A 19,916-nucleotide genomic window follows, 5' to 3' on the forward strand; every position below is an offset into this window, starting at 1 on the left:
CACGGGGCATTCCCCTGGGGTCTCTCAAATTTCTGGAGGACTCAGCCTCCTTTTTTATTCTAATTTCCCACATTTCCCTTCTCTCTTTCCTCATTGGCTGAGGTACTTGAGAGGTTCAGGCTTCCCAGAACACCTGATACTGAAGATTTTCCTCTAATGTATAATCCTCCCTTTTAATTTTTAATTTTTATGGAATTTATGGGTTTTTCCCCCATTGCTTCTTTCATCTTTCAATGTCTAATTTAATTTTTCAGCAAACCTACAGTTTGTTTGTAAAGGCAAATATCTTTTTCCATTCATCAATCAGTGGAATCCTTCCCACTGTTTCTTTTATCTCTCAGTGCCAGTTTTATCTACCAGCAGACCCACAGCTTGTTTGTAAAGACAAATCCACTATTCCTCTCAGGTCTTATAGAATACACCCAGATTTTTTATTGAGAACTAAACACAATGCAGCCCTGCTCTGCAGCCTTGGGCAAAGTTGTTTTTGCTAGGAGTTAGTAGAGCAGGAAAGGAGGGAGGAAGGCAGGCATGTGACTGCAATATAATGCATGCAAGAGAGTACCAGTTCAAATGGAAATTATTCTAAGTCCCTCCCAGTAAACTCACCTTGATTGCTCCAGCTACAAACAGGCTCCTCACACTCTTAACAAATGTGGTCTTTTTTTTGTTTTTCACCATAAGGTAAATGGAAATTGATCCAAGGGTGTCCTCCATGTGATTAATGCTGTGCAAAGAGCAGGAATCACCTGGAGGTGCCCAGCTGATGCACCTGCACAGGTCAAGTGACCAAAATGTGGCTTATGTGTCCATTCAGACAGGGCTCTGGGACTGCAGCTGCTGCATCATTTAACAGCACACATGGCTTTAACATACACTCCTCTTGCTTTAGGGTATCATGGAATTGCTTCTGTGCAGCACTGTTACAATGCAGTGAATTCCATGGCACTTGAGCCCAGAATAAGGGTATAAAATGTGTCAATTTTCTGCATACTCTTAGAGCTGGCTGCCCAGCAGCAAGAGAGCTGGTTCACCAAGGTGAAACAACTTCTGCTATGAATAATATTTATTTTACATAAGAAATAAACTTTCTTTATTAGAAATTGTCCTTATATCCCAGGAGGGAAATGTGGACCTGCTTGTTCATGGTTGCTTGTGTTATTCCACACTTGGAGTTGTCATTTGTGTGCTACTGATCTACAGATTTTGTGGCTTCATGTAGTTTATTGCTCCAACAAAAACTCATCTTTAACTCATTTATCACCCCTAGAACTGAGAGCTGTGTTCTATGTTTTCTTTCCCCTTTTTGAGTGTTAAAAGGACTCTTGAATTTTGAGTTCTTCCAATATAAGCAGAGAAATGAGTCCACTCAGTGGAATATTGAGAGCAGGAATATTGAGAGTAAGAAGTTAAGGCCTTGTGTCCATGCTGTGCAATGTATTTTACACGTGGCTTTGGTTAAGTCTCAAAAGAATCAGATTTTTGAAAGATTTTAATTGCTTCAGATCTCCACTGTGTTTCTATTTTCAGTAGCAATCTGGTGTCTCACCCAAAAAGCAGAAGATTTCATTAAGCGAAAGAACAACCAAACCAAAACACCCTCTTTTTAATGTAAATTTTTATTACAACACAATTTTCTTAAGGCTTTTGTACCTAGGCAATGGCATAAAAAATGCTTTCCTTATTTCAGTTACATTTATTTGAGGTGCTGGAGCTTTTGGGACATCTTTAGGAATTTTTCATTTCTCCTGGCATGCTGTAAAAGCAGTCTGGCTTTATTTGCTTTGCTACAAGTGTAAGCACAGCAGGGATGGAGAAAAGGGTATTTTTACCCGTGATAAGTGATGTGTTGCTAATGTATCCTGGTGAAGACAGAGGCATAAGGTCAGCCATTGTCTTTCTCCTCAAGCCTGTATTTCAGTTGTGTTTGACAGATGAGGCAGTCAGAGCATATTTGGTTGTTTGTGTTTAAGGGACACCTCATTATATTTAATGAGCAGTGTTGAACCAATATGAGCTTTCCTGTAAGAGGGGGTGATTCACATATGCTTCAAAATGAGAATAACATTCTCTAAATGATGGCAAAAAAAGCCTGAAATGTTAATTTAAAAGAAGAGTGCATCATTCTCAGTGCATGTGAATCCCATGGCTAAAGCAAAGTTAGTGGTACTTTGTTTTCATCTTAGAAAAACTTTTCCCTGGCACAGAATAAGGCAGGTGTGTAGATAAATAAAACTTATATTTCAATAAATACATGACTTTTCCATCACAAAAGATACTGCAGAAGTTCAGGGCAGTAATGGAAGGAATTATTTCACAAAGTAAAAATTTCAGATGTGTCTCCACCATAGTTTTGTCACCTGTGTATCAAAAACACTCTAGACTATATTGTCATTAAAATGGTTCTGATTTACACATGACCAAATGGATTGAACCAGAATAAATTTTTTCACCTATGTTTTTGACTCCTCTAAAGATAACAGGAGTCTCCATCCTATAAAAATACCCCTGGCCCAGGCAGGAGGGCCCAGGAGCAGAGCTGAGGGCTGAGATCACCAAGTGTGTCTGCAGTTAGTGGATATATCAGAAATGGGCAGCGTGAGGCTCGGCCTCTCCACTTACAGAACAATTGCAGGAGTAGGAACACCCAGAGTGATTAAATCATGTTTCACCAGCAATTTCCAGTAGATCTGACCATGCATCACCAGCTTGGAAGTTTTTTTTGTGAAATACCCTATTCCCCTTAGCCAGCTGCATTTTAGCTGGGTTTGTTCTTCCCAAGCACATAAAGTGATTTTTAGGGTGACATTTACGGGCATTGAGGACAGATTACTTTTGAGCAGATGTTTGTGTGAATGCCATTGACCTTTAAATTTCTTAAATTTATTCATTGAGTTCATTATTTGTTTAAACAGTTGTTCATTAACTTAAAGTTCCAGCACATTTCTGAGATTTTTTTTATATTACTACCAACATGTGAAAATATTTTTCTGGTTTAGGCATATGTTTTAGAAATAATTAACTTCAATACTGCTGATGATAACAACATTCTGATGATAGAAATAGCATACATAAAAGAATTTAGCATTACAGCATGATTTAAAATTTCAACTGAGAATTACATAAAAATTATTTCTGATGTTCACTTGCAAAGAGTTCTAGTTTTTCAGCCTTTTTGTGATGTTATTTTGTAGGAAGACCAACATACCTCAGATTACCACCCTCCATTCCCTATTTCAGATGAACTTTGCTTGCAACATGCATCCAATTAATTTTATGTTTTGTATTTAGGGCTGACCCCATTTTATACCATCAACCTTAGTATATAAGGCCAACTAAGTGACGAGAAACTCAAGCACTTTTCTGGTCACCACAGTGGATTACAGATTGCCACTCCAGCAGTGTTTCCAAGCCTTACTGTGACAAATCGATACCAGAATTCAGCCACCCTATTCCCATGACAAGTTCTAATGAAATTTTCTTTGCCAAGAGTAATGGTTTGTGCTGCTGCAGAGTGACCAGGCCATTCATTCAAATATTCAAGCACTGCAAGAAGGCCTGGTAAAAAGAAGGAAAAACAAAACAAAGAGAAGAGTTCTTGGAAGATGTAGGGAAATTCCAGCTTTCATGGCATTGTGGTTTGGGCAGACTGGCATCTCTCAATTCAAGTTTAGCCAAAATGTTGGAAAAATGAGGAGGCTGAATTGGTACTTTTTTATTTGGAACAGGAAATCAAACTTTATTTCCAGCGAATCAGCTAAACAACGTCTGAGCTGATTCCATGCCTAGAAGGAGAAATTAACTCAAAAAGAGGGTGTAAAAGTTGGTTATGAAATGGTGGCAGAGAAGTAATAGTTGGATCATCATCCACTGACCACAAGAAGTATATTTCACTGACCATGTGAAATACAACGATCACAGATATGAAATTGTAGTTAAGCAGTAAAAATAACGAACCTGATAGGATTTCTCTCCTACCATTTTTGTTTAGAAAACCCACCAAAAACAACCAAAAAGATTGAATTTTTTGTTTTGGTGCATTTTTTTTTAGGTAGGTATGTATTCATGATATTATATCTATTTTAAATTTTGCCCGTGGATGGGTATGTGTGCACAGACACTTTTATGTTCCTGTATTTCATACGAGGCACCACCTGTGGGAGAAGCAGATGTGACCACAGCCATCATCTCTCTGGGTGCTGGTGGGACACACCCACCTGGGACAGGCCAAAAAATCCTCATTTGGAGTTGTTGTAGCCTCTGTAGTTTTGATCAGCTGGTTCCAGCAAAGGTGATGGAGAATTCCTGTGTGGGTTCACTCATGGCAAGGTCCAAAAGACCACTCCTGTGACAATGCCAGCCTGATATTTTAAGAACATTTGAAGCACACTTTCAACTCTACCTGCAGTAATTTTATATCCCTTGTGAGCTGCTTCTCCAAGAAATTAAATAAGTGAGTCCAGTAAGAATTATTATATATATGATATATCCATCCATGAATGAGAGTTATCAGTGCTTCTCCAAGAAATTAAATAAGTGAGTCCAGTAAGAATTATTATATATATGATATATCCATCATGAATGAGAGTTATCAGTGCTTCTCCAAGAAATTAAATAAGTGAGTCCAGTAAGAATTATTATATATATGATATATCCATCATGAATGAGAGTTACCAGTGCTCCAGCTGTTGAGTCAGGTGTTAAGTGCACATGTAATGTCAGACTCCTTGGCAGATTCCTTCTTTTACACTGACTGAGGATCAAACCTGCAGTTGCAGCTGCTTGGCACTGAACAAAATGTTTTTCCTTTTTCTTAGTTCTTTACAAATGTGGAAATCATGATAACCACAAACACCAGTCAATTATTCAATGTGTTGGTGAAGTACTCTTGACCTTTTCTTCTCCTCTGCTTACCTGCATTCCCTAGTGCTGCTTTTGGCCACTCATTTAATCAGTCATTGCTGTTAGACACCAGGGGATGATAAGAAAGAAATCATCACAAAGAAATTGTTATTTAGAAAAACACAGTGAGATTTGAAGACTATGAAACACACTCAAAGAAGCACTTACATTTCTGTGCTTAATCTGCAGAACTTCCTTCTCCATGGAACAGAATAATTGTTTTAGAAACAAAAGACAATAATTCTTTTTTTTGTTTGTTTTGTTTTGAAGTTCTGCTTACAAATCTGGACTTAAAGGCCTTAAGTCTTACCACTCTACTGCTTTCCTTTAGAACTTCACTTCTTTAGATTAATGACTCATTGAATATAATTTGTGTTTTTCTTCCATTTGAGAATCTTTGGGAAAGTGTAAGGATAACCTGTCATGGGCAAGTGATGAAATAACTGCTTATGGGTCTATGGCTACCAAAATTGTGAGCCCTAGATGTTGAACAATCTGGAAATTGCTTTTCCTATTCAAACTATCACAGAAAGAAATGCGACACGTTCAAGATCATGTTGGATGGGACTCTGAGAAAAGTGATCTGGTGGAAGATATCCCTGCTTATTGCAGGTGGGACCAGATGGCTTTTAAACGTCCCTTTCAATCCAAACCTTTCCATGACATAAAGATGAGCAAATCTGAATGTCTTGTTCATTCATCCAAGGTCTTTGCAAATGATCAAGATATTCAGCTTTGTCTTGTTCAGATCCCTACATCTCCCTGAGCTGAAGGAAACCACGAGAGTAGGAGCAGGACTGAAAGGTGTGACCAGATAAATGTTGCTGCTGCTGAGCTGAAGAACTGGGGTTTCCTTGTGTCCATCCTGGGAGTCACTCTTGCTCCTCAGGATCATCTCAGGCACGTGTCAGCCCCTCTGTGTTTACAGTGTGATTTTGAAAGCTTTACTGCTCTGTGCATTTGCCTTTGGACAGGATTCAGAGCTCTTTTCATTTGACACTTCAACTGTTTTTATCTTGAACTTTCTCATGAATTTTTATTAAGGAAAACTCTTGGGAGAGGAGTTGAAAGACAAAAACAGGGACCCAGGTGGCCTTCAGACTGAAAGATTAGAGAGAAATGGCAAAGCTTTTGGGAGAGACGGAAACTCTACTAGGGGGAGACTCAAAATGTTATGAAAATTGGCAACATTGTGAGAAAGGATTCTCTGTGTGGTTCCCACTGCTCTTTGACTTTATCATGACTAAAGCAAACTGGTGAAAACTTGAGTTTCCCTTGCCCCTGTTTGTTGTCAAATTTGAGAAATGGTGCTAAAGCCAGCAGAGGTAGAGCAGAGTTTGGTGGTGAGAGGCTCATTTGACAGGAGGTGTTGCCACAGGTGGAGGCAGGAGCAGCCTGTGGAGAACTTGGCTGATGGATCCTGATTGTGACACCAAAAAAACTCCTTCAGCACTGAAGTTTTATAAAAACACAGCCTAGGGATGGAGCTTGCATTGTGTAATGAAGAATCAGTTGTTAAAACAATAACATGGATTCCAGAACTGACTGAAAACTTTGGGGTTTGGAGTTTCTGCATTAAGAGAGCGAAGTGTTATCTCTAGGATATAACTGCCTTACTGGAATTAGACATTTAATTCAAACAGTGATTTTTTTTTTTTAAATAAAAGTGTCATGACAACCCGAATGAAAAGCAGTGGTTGAAATATTTTTCAGTTCCACAGTTCCCAATGCACTACAAATCTGGACTTTTTTTGTTGTTAGGTTTTTGGTCGGTTTGTTTTGTTTGGTTTCATTTGTTTGTAGGTGTTTGTTTGTTTTGTGGGGGATTTTGTTGTTATTTCTCTTCCAAAAAAGGGGCTTGGATCAAGAGAGAGCTTTGGGAGATGGGGAAAGGCTTTTTTGACCTTGGTAGTAACTGTGCTTGGAGAAGAGAGTTACAGAGGCTGTGGGAGGAAGCAAAGGAAGGAGAGTGGTCTCTGGGAAGCTGCAGCTCCTGCAGGGAGAGCACTGAGCAGATCAGAGAGCAGAAGGGAAGAGAAAGCAAAAGTGTGGTAGGCAGAGTTTTCCAGGGGCCAGAGGCCACTGTGGTAAGTTCACTGTAGCCCATAATGTGCTGAACAGCCTGAAGCTCTGACAGAAAGAAAGGCTCCAGAAAAATGCAGCAGAAAAAGAAGTCCTGTGTACAAACAACTTGTATTTTTGCTCTTTCTGAGAGCATTGCATGAAGCTTTCTCTAAGAGAAAGCAAACCCCAACACAAAACATCCAACACAAACAACTTACTAGCTCATATTTTAAGCTACACCTGGGCTTTGGTGTCTAATTTGAAGTTATAAGCTTTTGGTGTTGTTTATCGACTGTTCATTACCTGCAGACTCTGCTTGCAAATTCACTTTGTTCTGTTTGATTGAAAGCCTGGGCTGTGAAGTGACTGAGTGTAGATGATGTCTATCCTCATCTATGTCTTTTGAGATATCATCATACATATCTTTAGAGAAAATTCTCTAAAAACATTTGAAGTGTGGCTTTTTACTGGTCTTGTGCAAGTATTTGAGGTAAGCCAGACTTTGCTATAGGCTTATGATTTAACCAGTTGTCAGTTTAGGATTATAGACACACCTGCTTAGGTTTATAACTTGTTTACATGAGTCCAAAATGAATATTGGCTTTCTACTGCCACTGAAAAAAAGTGAAGGAAGCTAAAAGATGAAATCCGTGCTTTGATATGCTATCACCAGTTGCTGGAAAATATACAATACTAAACTTAGAATCTGGTAGGTCATGGTAATTTTGCCTGAAGGTGCAGGGAAAGGGAATAACAACTGAATATCTGAAAGTTTTACTAATTGGTCTTTTTCTTTTTTAGGAAATCTTAAAACTAGAAGGCAACCTTGGAATTCCAAGACAAAAAAGGGCTATTTTGACAACTCCAATATTAATTCCTGAAAATCAAAGACCTCCATTCCCCAGATTAGTTGGCAAGGTAAGTCAACAAATCTGGATCAAATGTTGATATTAAGAAATTTATCTATTACTCTTATAGTTTTGCAGTGACTATTACATTGGTAGTAATATTCCAGATTTCTTCCTACCTCTTCCATCCCATCTGCTTGTGAACACTGAATTTTTTGGATCTCAGGCAGCCTCAGTCTCTCTGTAGAAGTTCCTTCATTAAGAATTTTTTATGGGGAGTTTAAGATTGGAGTTCTGGGCTCCCAAAGCACAAGGAGACAAACCAGGCCCTGTTTGTACTGCAATGTTTTCCTGGCATCATCCTGATTTGTTCCTGAGAGCATCTGGCAGGCTGTTTTTCAAAGGCCCTGAGAAACCTGTCCTCAACTAATGTTGAAATTATAGCTATTGCAAATGATCAGCACCTTGAAATACTTGGAGCTGTCATAATTTTTCCAGTCTTTTATGGGTTTTTTTTCAGCATAGCTCCAATTTAGGTATCCAGATGATTAATTTGGCTGGAGTATATTGCAAACAGAAAGAGAGATTATGCATGTGTCAGAGAAGACAAAAGCTTTAGAGGTATTTAAGATAATGGAATGACATATTCTAGGTCAACTGTGGTAATTTGCAACTGAATGCTGAACAAAGTATAAATAAAAAGGTTTGGAGTCTCAGACATACTGATTGTAGGGAAGAAATTCAGTCAAAATCAATGCTGAAAAGAAAATCAGCTATTTCAGGTCTCTTTGGCTTGTCACAGATCTTCATAAGATGGGCTGTGAGGTCTTGCTAACTCCAGTGAATGTCTGTACTAACTCAGAGTACTGGCTCCTGTGCCTGTTTCAGATCCTGCACAAGCTGGAGAAAAAGTTGTTCATCTCCCTCCTTTAAATTTGGGTACTTGTCATCAACTTTCCATAGCTTCATGAATTTTTTTAAAAAAAATCACTTAGTTGGCCACTTCTGTGAGGTGTGAGGAACATGTTTATTCCCTCTTCCAAAATATTTTGGGGCTCATCTTCAGAAGCCTCTCAGGGCACCACATGGACTGATGGATCACAGCTCCTGCTGGGCATTGTGTTTCCTGAACCTCAGGAACAAAACCTTTGCCATCTCTGCTCTGCTGTAATCCCTGCAGAGGGACATTGCAGATTAGCTGTGGTTTCTATGGTGTTTTGGGGAAGAGGCAAAACATCCAGAGTGATTTGCATGTTATACCAGGGTTTCAAAAATGACAAGGAACGTGAAGCGCTCCTGACTGCACGGAATGGATGCCAGTGATAATTTCAGACATCACTTGTTCTGTGTGGTGCCACCATGTGATCCTGCCTGGGTGTTCACATGGAAGTCAGGTTTCCAGTGTGGTATTTTCCCTTTCTTTCTTACTCTCCCTTCCTATCCCCTGCTTTAGCAAATTACCAGTGTGATTTATTAATTTGTTCTGATTTCCTTGTGCTCTCCACCCCATGCTGTGCTGGCTGGAATTGCACAAGGTAGTTTGGAAGTGATTGCAGCAGCCAACAGGTGAAATGTTGATTAGCACTTAGTGGGGAGCAGGGCAGATGTGTGGGAAGAGGAGAGCAGGGGGAGAACAATTAATTGAGTTTTATTTCACAGTTAGGAAATGCACCATAAAGGAAAAAAAAAAATAGGAATTTTAGAGGACTTCATGAATTTTTGTTATATGTATATCAGGAAGGAGATACTGCACTGGACAAGTGAAAACAGTATTTTGTCCAAATTAATTACAAAAATTTCAATTAGTATTTAGGTTAACAAGGAAGTACATGTGTCAAGCCTGTTCTCAGTGCTGTTACTGGCTTTCCAGCATCCCCACTCAGGAATTGGATTATTGCCTTGACATTTCCACACCCTTCACTAGGGTAGCTCTTAATTAAATAACTATCCTAGGCATGCTGCGTTTGTAGGTGGAGAAGTCTCACCTTTTAGCAGGATTTAAGATTTTGCATATCATGTTTCGTGCCGGAGGGAGAACACTGAGATTAAAACATTTTAATACAACCTTGGTAATGTGGGCCTTTGTCACCAGATGGCCCAGGCTACAACTCTTGACTCTTATTGATGTGTTTTGTTTAGCTCTTGCTGATAGAGCACTGGGATGTGATATTCAGTTTTTAGTCTCTCTCCATATGCTGCTTTTCCGGTTTATTTGTCCACATGAAGTCAAATGAAATACAACACAGTGGGATGCAGGATTATTTTGTACTTCCACTGTCAGGTTATTCTCCACTACACCATGGAAATGTTTTCTAAGACTAAGAGTGGTGGTTCTGTGCATCTATAAAGCAATGACACGCTTTAACTGATGATGGAGCTTTTTGAAGTTTAATCCTCACAATAATGCAGACCCCAAGGAGCACAAAGGGAATTGTGAAGATGCTCAACAAGTCCCAGCTCTTTTTCCACACATCAGAAGAGAAAGACACCTGCAAAGTGAGACTCTCTTTATCCAGGCTAAGAGGATTTGCTCTTCATGTTATTGATGGACAAATGGTGAATCAAGGATTCTATTCTTCAGTTTAAAGGAGTTGTCCTGCATAAGAATGAGGATTGCAATTGTTGGCAGGTAAATTCTGGAAGCCATGAGTGGCCTGGTGAAAATTGGCAGGACATTTTATGCTTAGTGAAGGGCAAAATACAGAGAGAGGTACACAGGAGTCTTTGCAGGAAATTATTGAATAAATCAAGACCAAAACTTTATTTCTTTCCCATAAGAATTTCTTTTGTTGTTATTTGTCTGTTTTGTCTTTTGGAGGGGGAGTGGGGTTGGATCAGGTATTTTGGATCAGAAACTTTCCATACTTCCTGCCCCTCATCTGGCTGTTAGCTGCTCTTACATGGCAGGACTGACCCCAGCAAAAGCTCAAGATTAGAAGTGGTCCAGGTTTGCAAACAGGATAAAAATCTTTAAGATCTACAAGGAAGTGTTTTTTTTTCCCTCCTCTGAAATGTGAATTTAAGGCAAAGAGCAAATGCATCTTGTCTGTTAAAGCAGCAGTAGAAAAACACTTGAAGAAGGGAGGAAGCTGAAGAAAACTAGATGTAAAAAGCTGCTGGAAGCTGATATTTTTGAGTGGCTATACTATTTATATATATAAATTGCATACTTCACAGAAGAGAATTGTCATGGACTAAAGAAGCAGCTGTAAAAAATGTCAAACTTCAGGCAAAAAATAGAAGTGTCAAAAGAGATGATCATGATCTCTCAGCCTGGGAAGAGAACCTAGAGAGAAGGTTTATAGGCTAGAGGAAGACAGTGAAACAAAAGCTGAATTAAGGAGTTTTTTGGTACCACTGGAAAATTAAGCAGAAAATGAGAGGGAGTCTAAAGAGAAGTGGAAGAGCAAAGACCTGGCAAGGATGGATGTCCAAGCCTCTGTGCTCACAGAGAAGAGAATGTTGTGCAGAAACCTCAAAACCTTTCCAACACCATGAGAGAGATCTGTGTGACTGCTTATCAGCTGCTTAGTTGGCAAAGGTTGAAAGTTGAATCCCAATTATTGGCCTGAGTCTTTTTTTCAGTTACTAAAAATGATGCGGAAGCAAAAAAAATGCATTTCTCATTATGGAACTAGACATGGGGTCTACAGGAAACATTTGCTGGATTTTTAAGGATTATTTTTTTAATATCCCATTGCTTGTTTTCAAATCATCGCCACGTTAAATGCAATGGTTGTGCTGTGCCAGAGTATGGTCAGAAAACAGGAAATGGTCATCAGCAAGAATTTTGACTTGTCCAGAAGACAAGAATATTTTGGTGACTGCTGAAGAAGTGGGCTAGGAACTTTTTCAGAGAGGAGATGGAATAACAGAGACACAAAGGAATTCTTGAATAATTCTGATGGCATATAAGGAGAGCATTCTGCTAAAGTATGTCTACAGTTCCATGAGGGAAAGGCAAATCCACACATGAGGATATAGAAACAAGAAGCAAACAAAGCAGAAAAGTGAACAGGTGGAAAGGGGTGTTATTTATGAATAGCACTTAGGCAATAAATAAAGCTCTTTGAAATCCATCAAGAAACAAAGATTGGGTTTAGAGAAAAAATCAAGTTATAGTCCAGGTATAGTAAGATTGGGCAGAAATATATATGAGCTCAATTTGCTCTGCCTAGCACAAGCATTTCTGTAAATCCAGATGATTTAAGGGAAAGGAATACACTGGTGTAATAACTAATGGATATAAATTTTGGCATAAGATTAAAAGAAAAGTTTCTGGTACCCAGAGAAGAGGAATTAATTTGCACCAGCAGTACTGAGGAGGGAACACAATATTTGATAAATATGTGATCACAGTTGCATAATACAGCTGCTTCTGATCCTGACAGAACAGACACCTCCAGTTTTCCTGCTACTCTGGTGTTCCTGAAAATGTGTGAAACCCTGCTGAGCTGGGCCTGAATGGGTGGCTGCAGGTGTCAGGGTTTAACATCTGATTAAATTCATGGCTTGTATGGAGGAATGGCACACTCCTGACCTTCAGGGAAAAACACCAACCTACCTCAGCAAGGAAAGTAATGAAAGGAGCAGCACTTCATTAAATGAAAGGGCTTTCATTGCAAGTCCATGAATTATTAAGCTATGGCATATTAATTCTCAATAAAATATATGTATTTGATGTCCTAACAAACTATTAAGTGAAAACAGCACTTCAGATTTGTCTCTTTTTCTGAGAGATGTCTCTTCAACCCTCCCTCTTCTAAGAATACTGACATTCACATAAACCATTCCAACAGAACACATTTATTTCCTTTCAGCTAATAGAATTTTATTGCAAAAATTTGTTAAAATACACCTGTTTACTTAAGACTTTCAGAAGAATCACACATAAGTTGCAAATGCCTTGGAAAACTGGAAAACAATAATTTCCCATTATTTTTCAGTGTTTGCCGTTTGGTTAATAAGAATAAAAGAATTTAAAAACATTTGGGGAATGCTTTCTAATCTCGTTACTATGGTTACAAGATTGTTGGAGATAAAGCAGTTATATGGCAATGATGGAATCGAATTTTCTGAACAATATTGATATATCCAGTACCTAATTTCCTGCTTCATAATAAATCATGTTAATGACCTGAAGGAAGGCGGCAAACAGAAGAGATTTCCTGCTCTGAAGCTATTCAGCAAAGTATGCTGCAGTTTAACTGCCACACTGCTTGTGTTAACTTTGATTTCAGAAGTTGATAATTTTAAACTGCGTTGCAAATGAAGGTAGAGCTGAGAAAAAACTCTGTCCCTATCAGTAAATTGCCTATGGAAAGTAACTAAGATGAAATAAAACCCCGGCAAGTAATTTGTCATTGGCACAGTAACTTAATTGGAGGCTCAAGTTTAAAATGTTTGGATAATTTTCAGACATAACAGCTATTTCATCTAATGAAGAGGGATGGAGAATGAGAATTGTCATTCCCTAGCCCCATTCTCTGTGTTTTTCATGAAACCAGACTGATTTTTTGTTAACTTTCGTCTTTACAGTCTTCCAAAATGATCCTATATCCTGAGCTGACTGATGGGAAGTTGTTCTCCACCTTGACTTTCTGTCTTGTTTTAATTCAGTTGTTTGGAACACCCACTCAATCTGTCCAGTTTCTAGAATTTATTTTCTTATTGAGTGCACAGTTTTGAGCAAGAACTTGGTCTCTGCATTCTTAGTAGGGCCAAACTTTAAGCTTAACAAGATGTAGAGCCTAATTCTGTAATCTTGAAATGGTAAAACAGGATATTTGGATCCAGGATTTCTGTTTGCTTAGTCCCTTTAATTTGTAATTTCTTCCTACAAATCTACTCGGAGTAACACTTTATCTTAAGTGGGATGAGAGATGCAACAGACTTACCCAGCTTTATTTAGCAGAGTGCTGTGTTAATATGTTACCAGTAAAAACATAAAAACTGCATAATATCAAAGTCAGGGGAGAGAACACAACCACAGAGCTTCCTTTAATTCAATTAAGATATTTATTTGATAGCTGTGAACTGATTCATACTGCTTCAAACATGATTGTTTTCCTGTACCATTCCAAATAATTCCTCTGGTTTCTTGTTATACAGTCAATTGTTAGCAAGTTTATAACACAATATAAAGCAATATCCAAATGAATGACATTTTAGGAACAAAATTAACTTATCCCTGCCAATTTACAAACTAGATACTGTCATACTGTCAACCTTGGTGCTTTCATTAATGAAAGACTTTAATAGAGGCATTTTGCAGGCTGGTCTGGTGACAAATTTAATATAACCAGCTGTGGCTTGTTAAAATGGTATTAAGTAAAGATGGTTGGCAGAACATTTCCAGAAGGAAAAATTATATGTATTATATATGGCTCATCCGTAAGGTGGGGTAAATAGCTGTCACTCAGGGAACAACAGTATTTTCCTTCCTTCTCCCTAACTGCTGATTCTCTTCAGTGATTAATTGAAGAGAATTTTAACCTTTTTGTGTTTTGCCCTTGTTTTTATCATACATGGATGATTCCTGGGTTTTTTTTTTTCTTTTTCCCTTGCATTTTTGGGTGATGTACAGCAAGAGATCAATGGGGTGAATAGAGGAGTATGATACTATTATCCATAACGACAGCTGGGTTTCAATTCAGGAAACATTTTCCCTTCTCATTTCCAAAACATCTGGTGCTCTTTTCCAGCTGCCCTCTAAAGGCACATTTTTTTTAACCTTTCTGGTTTTTCATCTTTATCACTTACTGTGCAACTCTGTTGGCTGAATTCACAAACGGAATAAGTGAGGTATGGTCTATAGGGCAGAATCATGGAATGTTGAGGCTGGAAAGGATTCCTGGAATATCTAATTTTGAAGTTAATGTCATTCTTCTCTATTGGCCTAGTTTTCTTTCCAGTCAAATATATAAAAATGTAAATTATTTAATTTTAATCAATGTTCCACTGTTGACCTAAAACTTTCAATTACAAAAATCCCAGATATTAAGCAATTTCCTTTTGCTTTTGTTTGGAAAAGAAGAATTCAGTTTGACCACTCTACTTTCTCTAGAATGACTCACAAAGAGAAAAATCACTTTCTTCCACTGAAACTTTGCTTAAACAAAGAATTGAAGAAATGAAGAATTCAGAGAACTGTACTTTTTGGGATTAACCTGTTTTCCAAAGTTCTGTGTTTAACTTAGCAAGAGTGTGGATTTTTGCTTTGGTCACGATGCTTTTTAAATTTTCTCAGGCTGTTTATGAAGTCATGGTGATTATTGGAATTTACATATTTGGGGTTTAAACACAGGACTCATACCCTCCAGGCCATATTTATACATACATAATATACATATGTATATGCACACATTGGAGAGATGCACAGCAATAAATGACTACAGGCTTAGACAACATCTCCAGACTTCCATCAACTCTCTTTTTGGTCAGTGCTGTTGACTTTGTAGGTATTTTTCTCCCATTATAATCTATAAGTTGGTGCTGTGAGCTCTTCTCACTGTCATTGGAAAGTCTGCTTTTCTACCCAAAAATGTCCCTTGCATTGCTGCTCTTCCACACTTTATTTCCCTGCCATGTTTCCATCTGCCTCATATTCCTGAAGAACAGGTGGATAACATGGGATAAATACTTATACAAACTCTGTTTAAGGATTAAAGTGACTGTTAAAATATTGGCACAATTTTGCTGGGGTGTTGTTTTAGTAATATTCTTTAGCTTGAACTGCAGTTTAAGCTGAGTCTTTGTAAGCTTGTGCTCATCCCTCAGCCCTGCCATTGAGCCTGCTAAGCACACACGAAATCATTTCACTTTCCTGTATCCCTGCCTGACCCTAAGCACATTGAAGCTGACAGAAATTCTCCCATCAAAGAGCAAAAGGAATTTTGATAAGGCCAGCCCTCCTGGGAGATTGCAGTGGGAAAAAAGGACCCTTGGAGGAAGCGTGAGTTAAGCTGATCATGTACATATCAAGTTATACTTTATTCAATGTGTTTTTAGGGAAAATTTTTAAAGTGCACTTGGAAAATAGGATTTTCATCAAGGTTCAAACAGCTTCAGAAATTTTTCATTTCTACAAAGCATGGACAAAACTATTAAGCTTATATTTCCAATTGAGCTTGAGAATGGATTTGATAATAGGAATCTGTTCAACAATGAAGTCCAGAAATTGAAAGTAGTAGTGATCCCTATAATCCAATAACACGTGTCTTAATATATTTTTTACTTATTAGAATTGAAAAAAAAAAAAAAGCAGTGTAGATGTAGCTGAACTTGGCTACAACTTGAATTCAGGGGCTATATTAATTTAACAGAGTTCATGTTCAAGCCTGATTTACAATATATTACAAGTATTTCATGATAGTAGAAGTGATGAAAGTTAGTTTCCTATAAATAAAAGTTCCCTGCAACTAACCCAGGCGCTCTTATCAATGATGGCATTCTGAGCACCATGACCCTGAATAATCCTCTCAGCACCACTGGGGTTATTTTCTGCCTCCTGATATTTCAAACTGGGATAAGAAGGAGCAAACCCTGGAGCTGCAGCTGACCTGATCAGGCAATGAATATACATGTGAAAAATGGAAATTTTCCCTTCCTTTCTGTCTCTGCAGGTGCCAATAGGTCTTTTTCACTCTGCATTGCTCCAATTTTTGTGGAACTTCTAGGAACTTCGCATGTTGGGTGTTTTTTAATCAAATTTGGTCAAAACTAGCCAAAAGGCTTAAGTTGGATCAGTTAAATGTTGTCTTTTTCAGGGGACCAGACTAAAGAATCAGATGTTTAGCAAAACAGCCTTTCCTCAACAGATCCTTTTCTACTTGACAAAGAAGCCATTAAATGTTCCTGAAGAAGTTGTTGCAGGGTTGGAATAATGGTTGAGTCAGACACATGGAAAGAGCAAAGTCTGCGGTGGGCAGCCTGCTAATTATAGAAAAGAAAAACTGTAAGGATCTGTATGAATTTCATACAGCAAAATGGGCAATGCAGAGCATCTCGAAAGTGTGTAAATAGGAAAACATAAGAAATCAACTTCCTCCAGTATTACTGAACTGTTGGGCAAACCTGAATTTCCTAAGGGTCAATGGAACACGAAAATTAACTTGAATTAATAGAATTTATTATACATGGATTATTTTTTCAAATTCCTATACTATCATTACTGCATTAAGTGATTTTCTTATGAGAATCCTAATTGTTAATAAATCATATTCTTTTTTTCTTAAAAAAAAATTCTAACGCAATAATGATACAATAATGCTTTGGAAAAAAAATAGTGTCATTATCTTTTAATGAGAAATCTTATAAACTTCATATTGTTTCCTTTTGGGCATGACTGATGAAGGATGTTCTTTGTAAATACTAGAAAGTTACTTTTGTAAATAGTAGAAAATTGATGGCATTTATTCCCCCAAGATTCCACAAAGATTGGTGGTTCCAAACTCTTCATCTGAGGAGATACAGGTGTGCTTCAGGGTCACCTGCTGTGAGCTCAGGACATGCTGCTGCTCTTTGTACCCAGCAGCTCTTTTTCTCATGTACTAGAAAACAAGCTTTGACCACATTTTTCATGTTGAAAACTCCCATCCTGAACAGCCTTTTAATTCTGGGAACAAATGAAGCACGTGTTCCCTGATGATAACTTATGTGTGTGCATAGGTGCTTATAATTTATGGAGATGGAGACAGGTACAATCCAGTCCAGTGCAGCAGAGCCAAGAACAAAAAACAAATTCTTCTTCACAGGCTTTTCAAAATAACTACTTTCTAAAATTCTTATTGGACATCAGAGTTAATTAGATTTTTAGAATTAGACAGAAGTTTTCCCATCAGGTCTTTAAATCAAAGACTAGAGGCAAAATACAGCTCATCTGTCATTTTTTGTCCTTGATTCTCTCAAGGAGGGACTCCCTGTTGCTTGTGTAATGAACCATGGGGACCCTCATGCAGTAGCTTTCAAAGAAATTATTATGTTGAAAAGAGAGAGAAATTATTTCATTGCACATAATTTAGGAACAGGGCCTGCCATTTGTTTCAGTCATGAATTTACTGTCAGGAGATTTGGAGTTTCATAGATCTGGGTGACAATCAAATACCTGGCAAACAGTTCATGGAAACAGTTTTACTTCTATTGGAGGTTCAAAAAGACTGTAAGAGGATTCTTCAAAATCCCCAACCTCCCTTAAAAAAGTGAAATTTTTGTCAGAGTAGAAGAGAAAATTATAAACCACCAGTAAATATTTCAATTATTTTAGAAAGAAGGGAGGCTGTGCAATACTGCAGATGTTCTCAGTGGAGGAAGGGGACAGGAGCATGACGGAGCATCTCAGAATGAAATGTCAAAAGAAAAGGATTCAGAGCAAAAGAGACAAAAAAATATTATAAAATAGGAAAGAGCAAGTTTGTGGAGCTCAAACTGGGAATTAACTCGTGACTGTGGCACAAAGCTGCTGCTGCACCTTGGCTTCTCTGGATTGTGGGGTCACATCCTTCCCATTCTTTTTAAAAAGCTCCCTAAGAAGCCTTGAGAAACATTAGGAACTACAGCTCACTGGATCCCATTCCTGCACCAGGCAGTCACTGAAAGCCAAGATGCAGCAGTCACTGGGGCAGATAAACTTGGGAGTAGATAAACTTGGGACTGTTCATGAAGTGAACAGTCAACATGGATCTTTTTAAGGCAAATCATATTTTCTAAACGCATTAAGATCTGTGGAGAAGCTGAAGGTGTAGATAAATCTGATCAATAAACCATGCTTGGATTTCTCTACTGAGAGGAAATGCTTCCTTCTGCAAAAAATGATTGAACCATCAGTGTGGAAACAGATTTCCATAGGGAAGGCTTTGCCAATAAATATTTTCAAAGATTTATACAGTGATTTGTGTTTAACACAACAGAAATTATCTGGAAAAGGAGACGTTGCAGTGACAGAATTTGCAGATCATCCAGAATGAGTCATGAGACTGACAAGTAATGGAAAGATTGGAGTGCTGCAGAGAGATTTTACAGTACTGAAGGTTAGAACTGGTTGATAATTTTTGTCAAGCACTGTGATATTCTGTGTATTGTCACAAGATGTAGAGGCCAAAAGGAAAGGGCGTCCTTGCTGTTGTGCCTGAGGCTTTCTTGTGCTGGCACAGGATGACATCAACCACAACTGAAACCGACCAACACTGAGAATCCAGGGGCAGATGTATCCAGGAATGACCCCCAACCATTCCTCTGTGATTTTTGGTTCATCTTTGAATCATTTGTACTGCTCTTTGTAAGGAAAACATGCTGCAGAAATGCTTTAGGGTGGCTGCACAAATAGTTACTTTGCAGTTCTATAATTCTGTAATTCCACAAACCATGTAAACCAAGGATAAGCTCTTGTTCTTCTAAATACAATTTCTATCATTCAAATGTGTCTGGAAAGCAGACAGAAGGGGTGAGGAATGTGTGACTCATTATTTGTCTTCAAATATTGCTTTATTATTTAAAGAGTCGTTCTGCATTTCAAAAGCATGTGGGCAATGGTAGAAACAAAAAGCTATTTCTGAAAGCAGTGAGAGTTAAGTTACCAAGGCCCACATTTGCAGTGAATTTAGGTGTCTCATTTCCTTCATCACAATGGTGTGTGTAATCTGAAGTTAAAATGGAATTAAAGTGGCATTTCTGGCATTTCTGATAATTTGTGCATCTCCAGTTCTCCTGTAAAGGAGATATTACAATGTCTACTACTGGGCTTTAGTTTGGGTCCCTGGTGCTGTCCCCCCTGGGATGCTGGGCTGGTGCATCCCTTGTTTGTCCTGAGCTGTCCAACATGCAGGAATTGTCTGGAGGTTGGGGTCATTTGAACTTGGGGTTTTTAATTGGGTGGTTTCAGGCTTCCACTCCAAGAGACTGCAAAAGGGCTAAATTTAGCAACTAAATTTCCTAATATAAATTTCTCCAATATTTATTTTTCTGTAGGTTTAGTTTAATGCTGATATACTGTGCTGTCAATTGAAAATCCCCAAGATAGGTCAAAGTGATAGATGTAGAGAAGCAGTCCTAATTGATGAGAGATCTGTTTTCTTGCCCATTGATTTCTCTGGCTGAAATTGAAAT

General features: G+C 38.2%; 1 protein-coding gene across 3 annotated transcripts in view; it reads left to right on the forward strand.

Annotated features, from left to right (window-relative positions):
• Positions 1-19,916, forward strand: part of CDH13 (cadherin 13) — a 449,953-nt gene that overhangs the window by 179,223 nt on the left and 250,814 nt on the right. For all 3 annotated transcript variants that reach the window (XR_008432843.1, XM_053952983.1, XM_053952984.1), the window contains exon 4: positions 7,768-7,884. Coding sequence is in view for 2 of the 3 variants with exons in the window: in XM_053952983.1 (XP_053808958.1) it covers positions 7,768-7,884 (117 nt within the window). In the remaining variant the exon portion in view is untranslated. The remainder of the gene's footprint in view (positions 1-7,767; positions 7,885-19,916) is intronic.

Source organism: Vidua chalybeata, chromosome 11 (genome assembly GCF_026979565.1).
Source record: "Vidua chalybeata isolate OUT-0048 chromosome 11, bVidCha1 merged haplotype, whole genome shotgun sequence".
Classification (NCBI taxonomy): domain Eukaryota; kingdom Metazoa; phylum Chordata; class Aves; order Passeriformes; family Viduidae; genus Vidua; species Vidua chalybeata.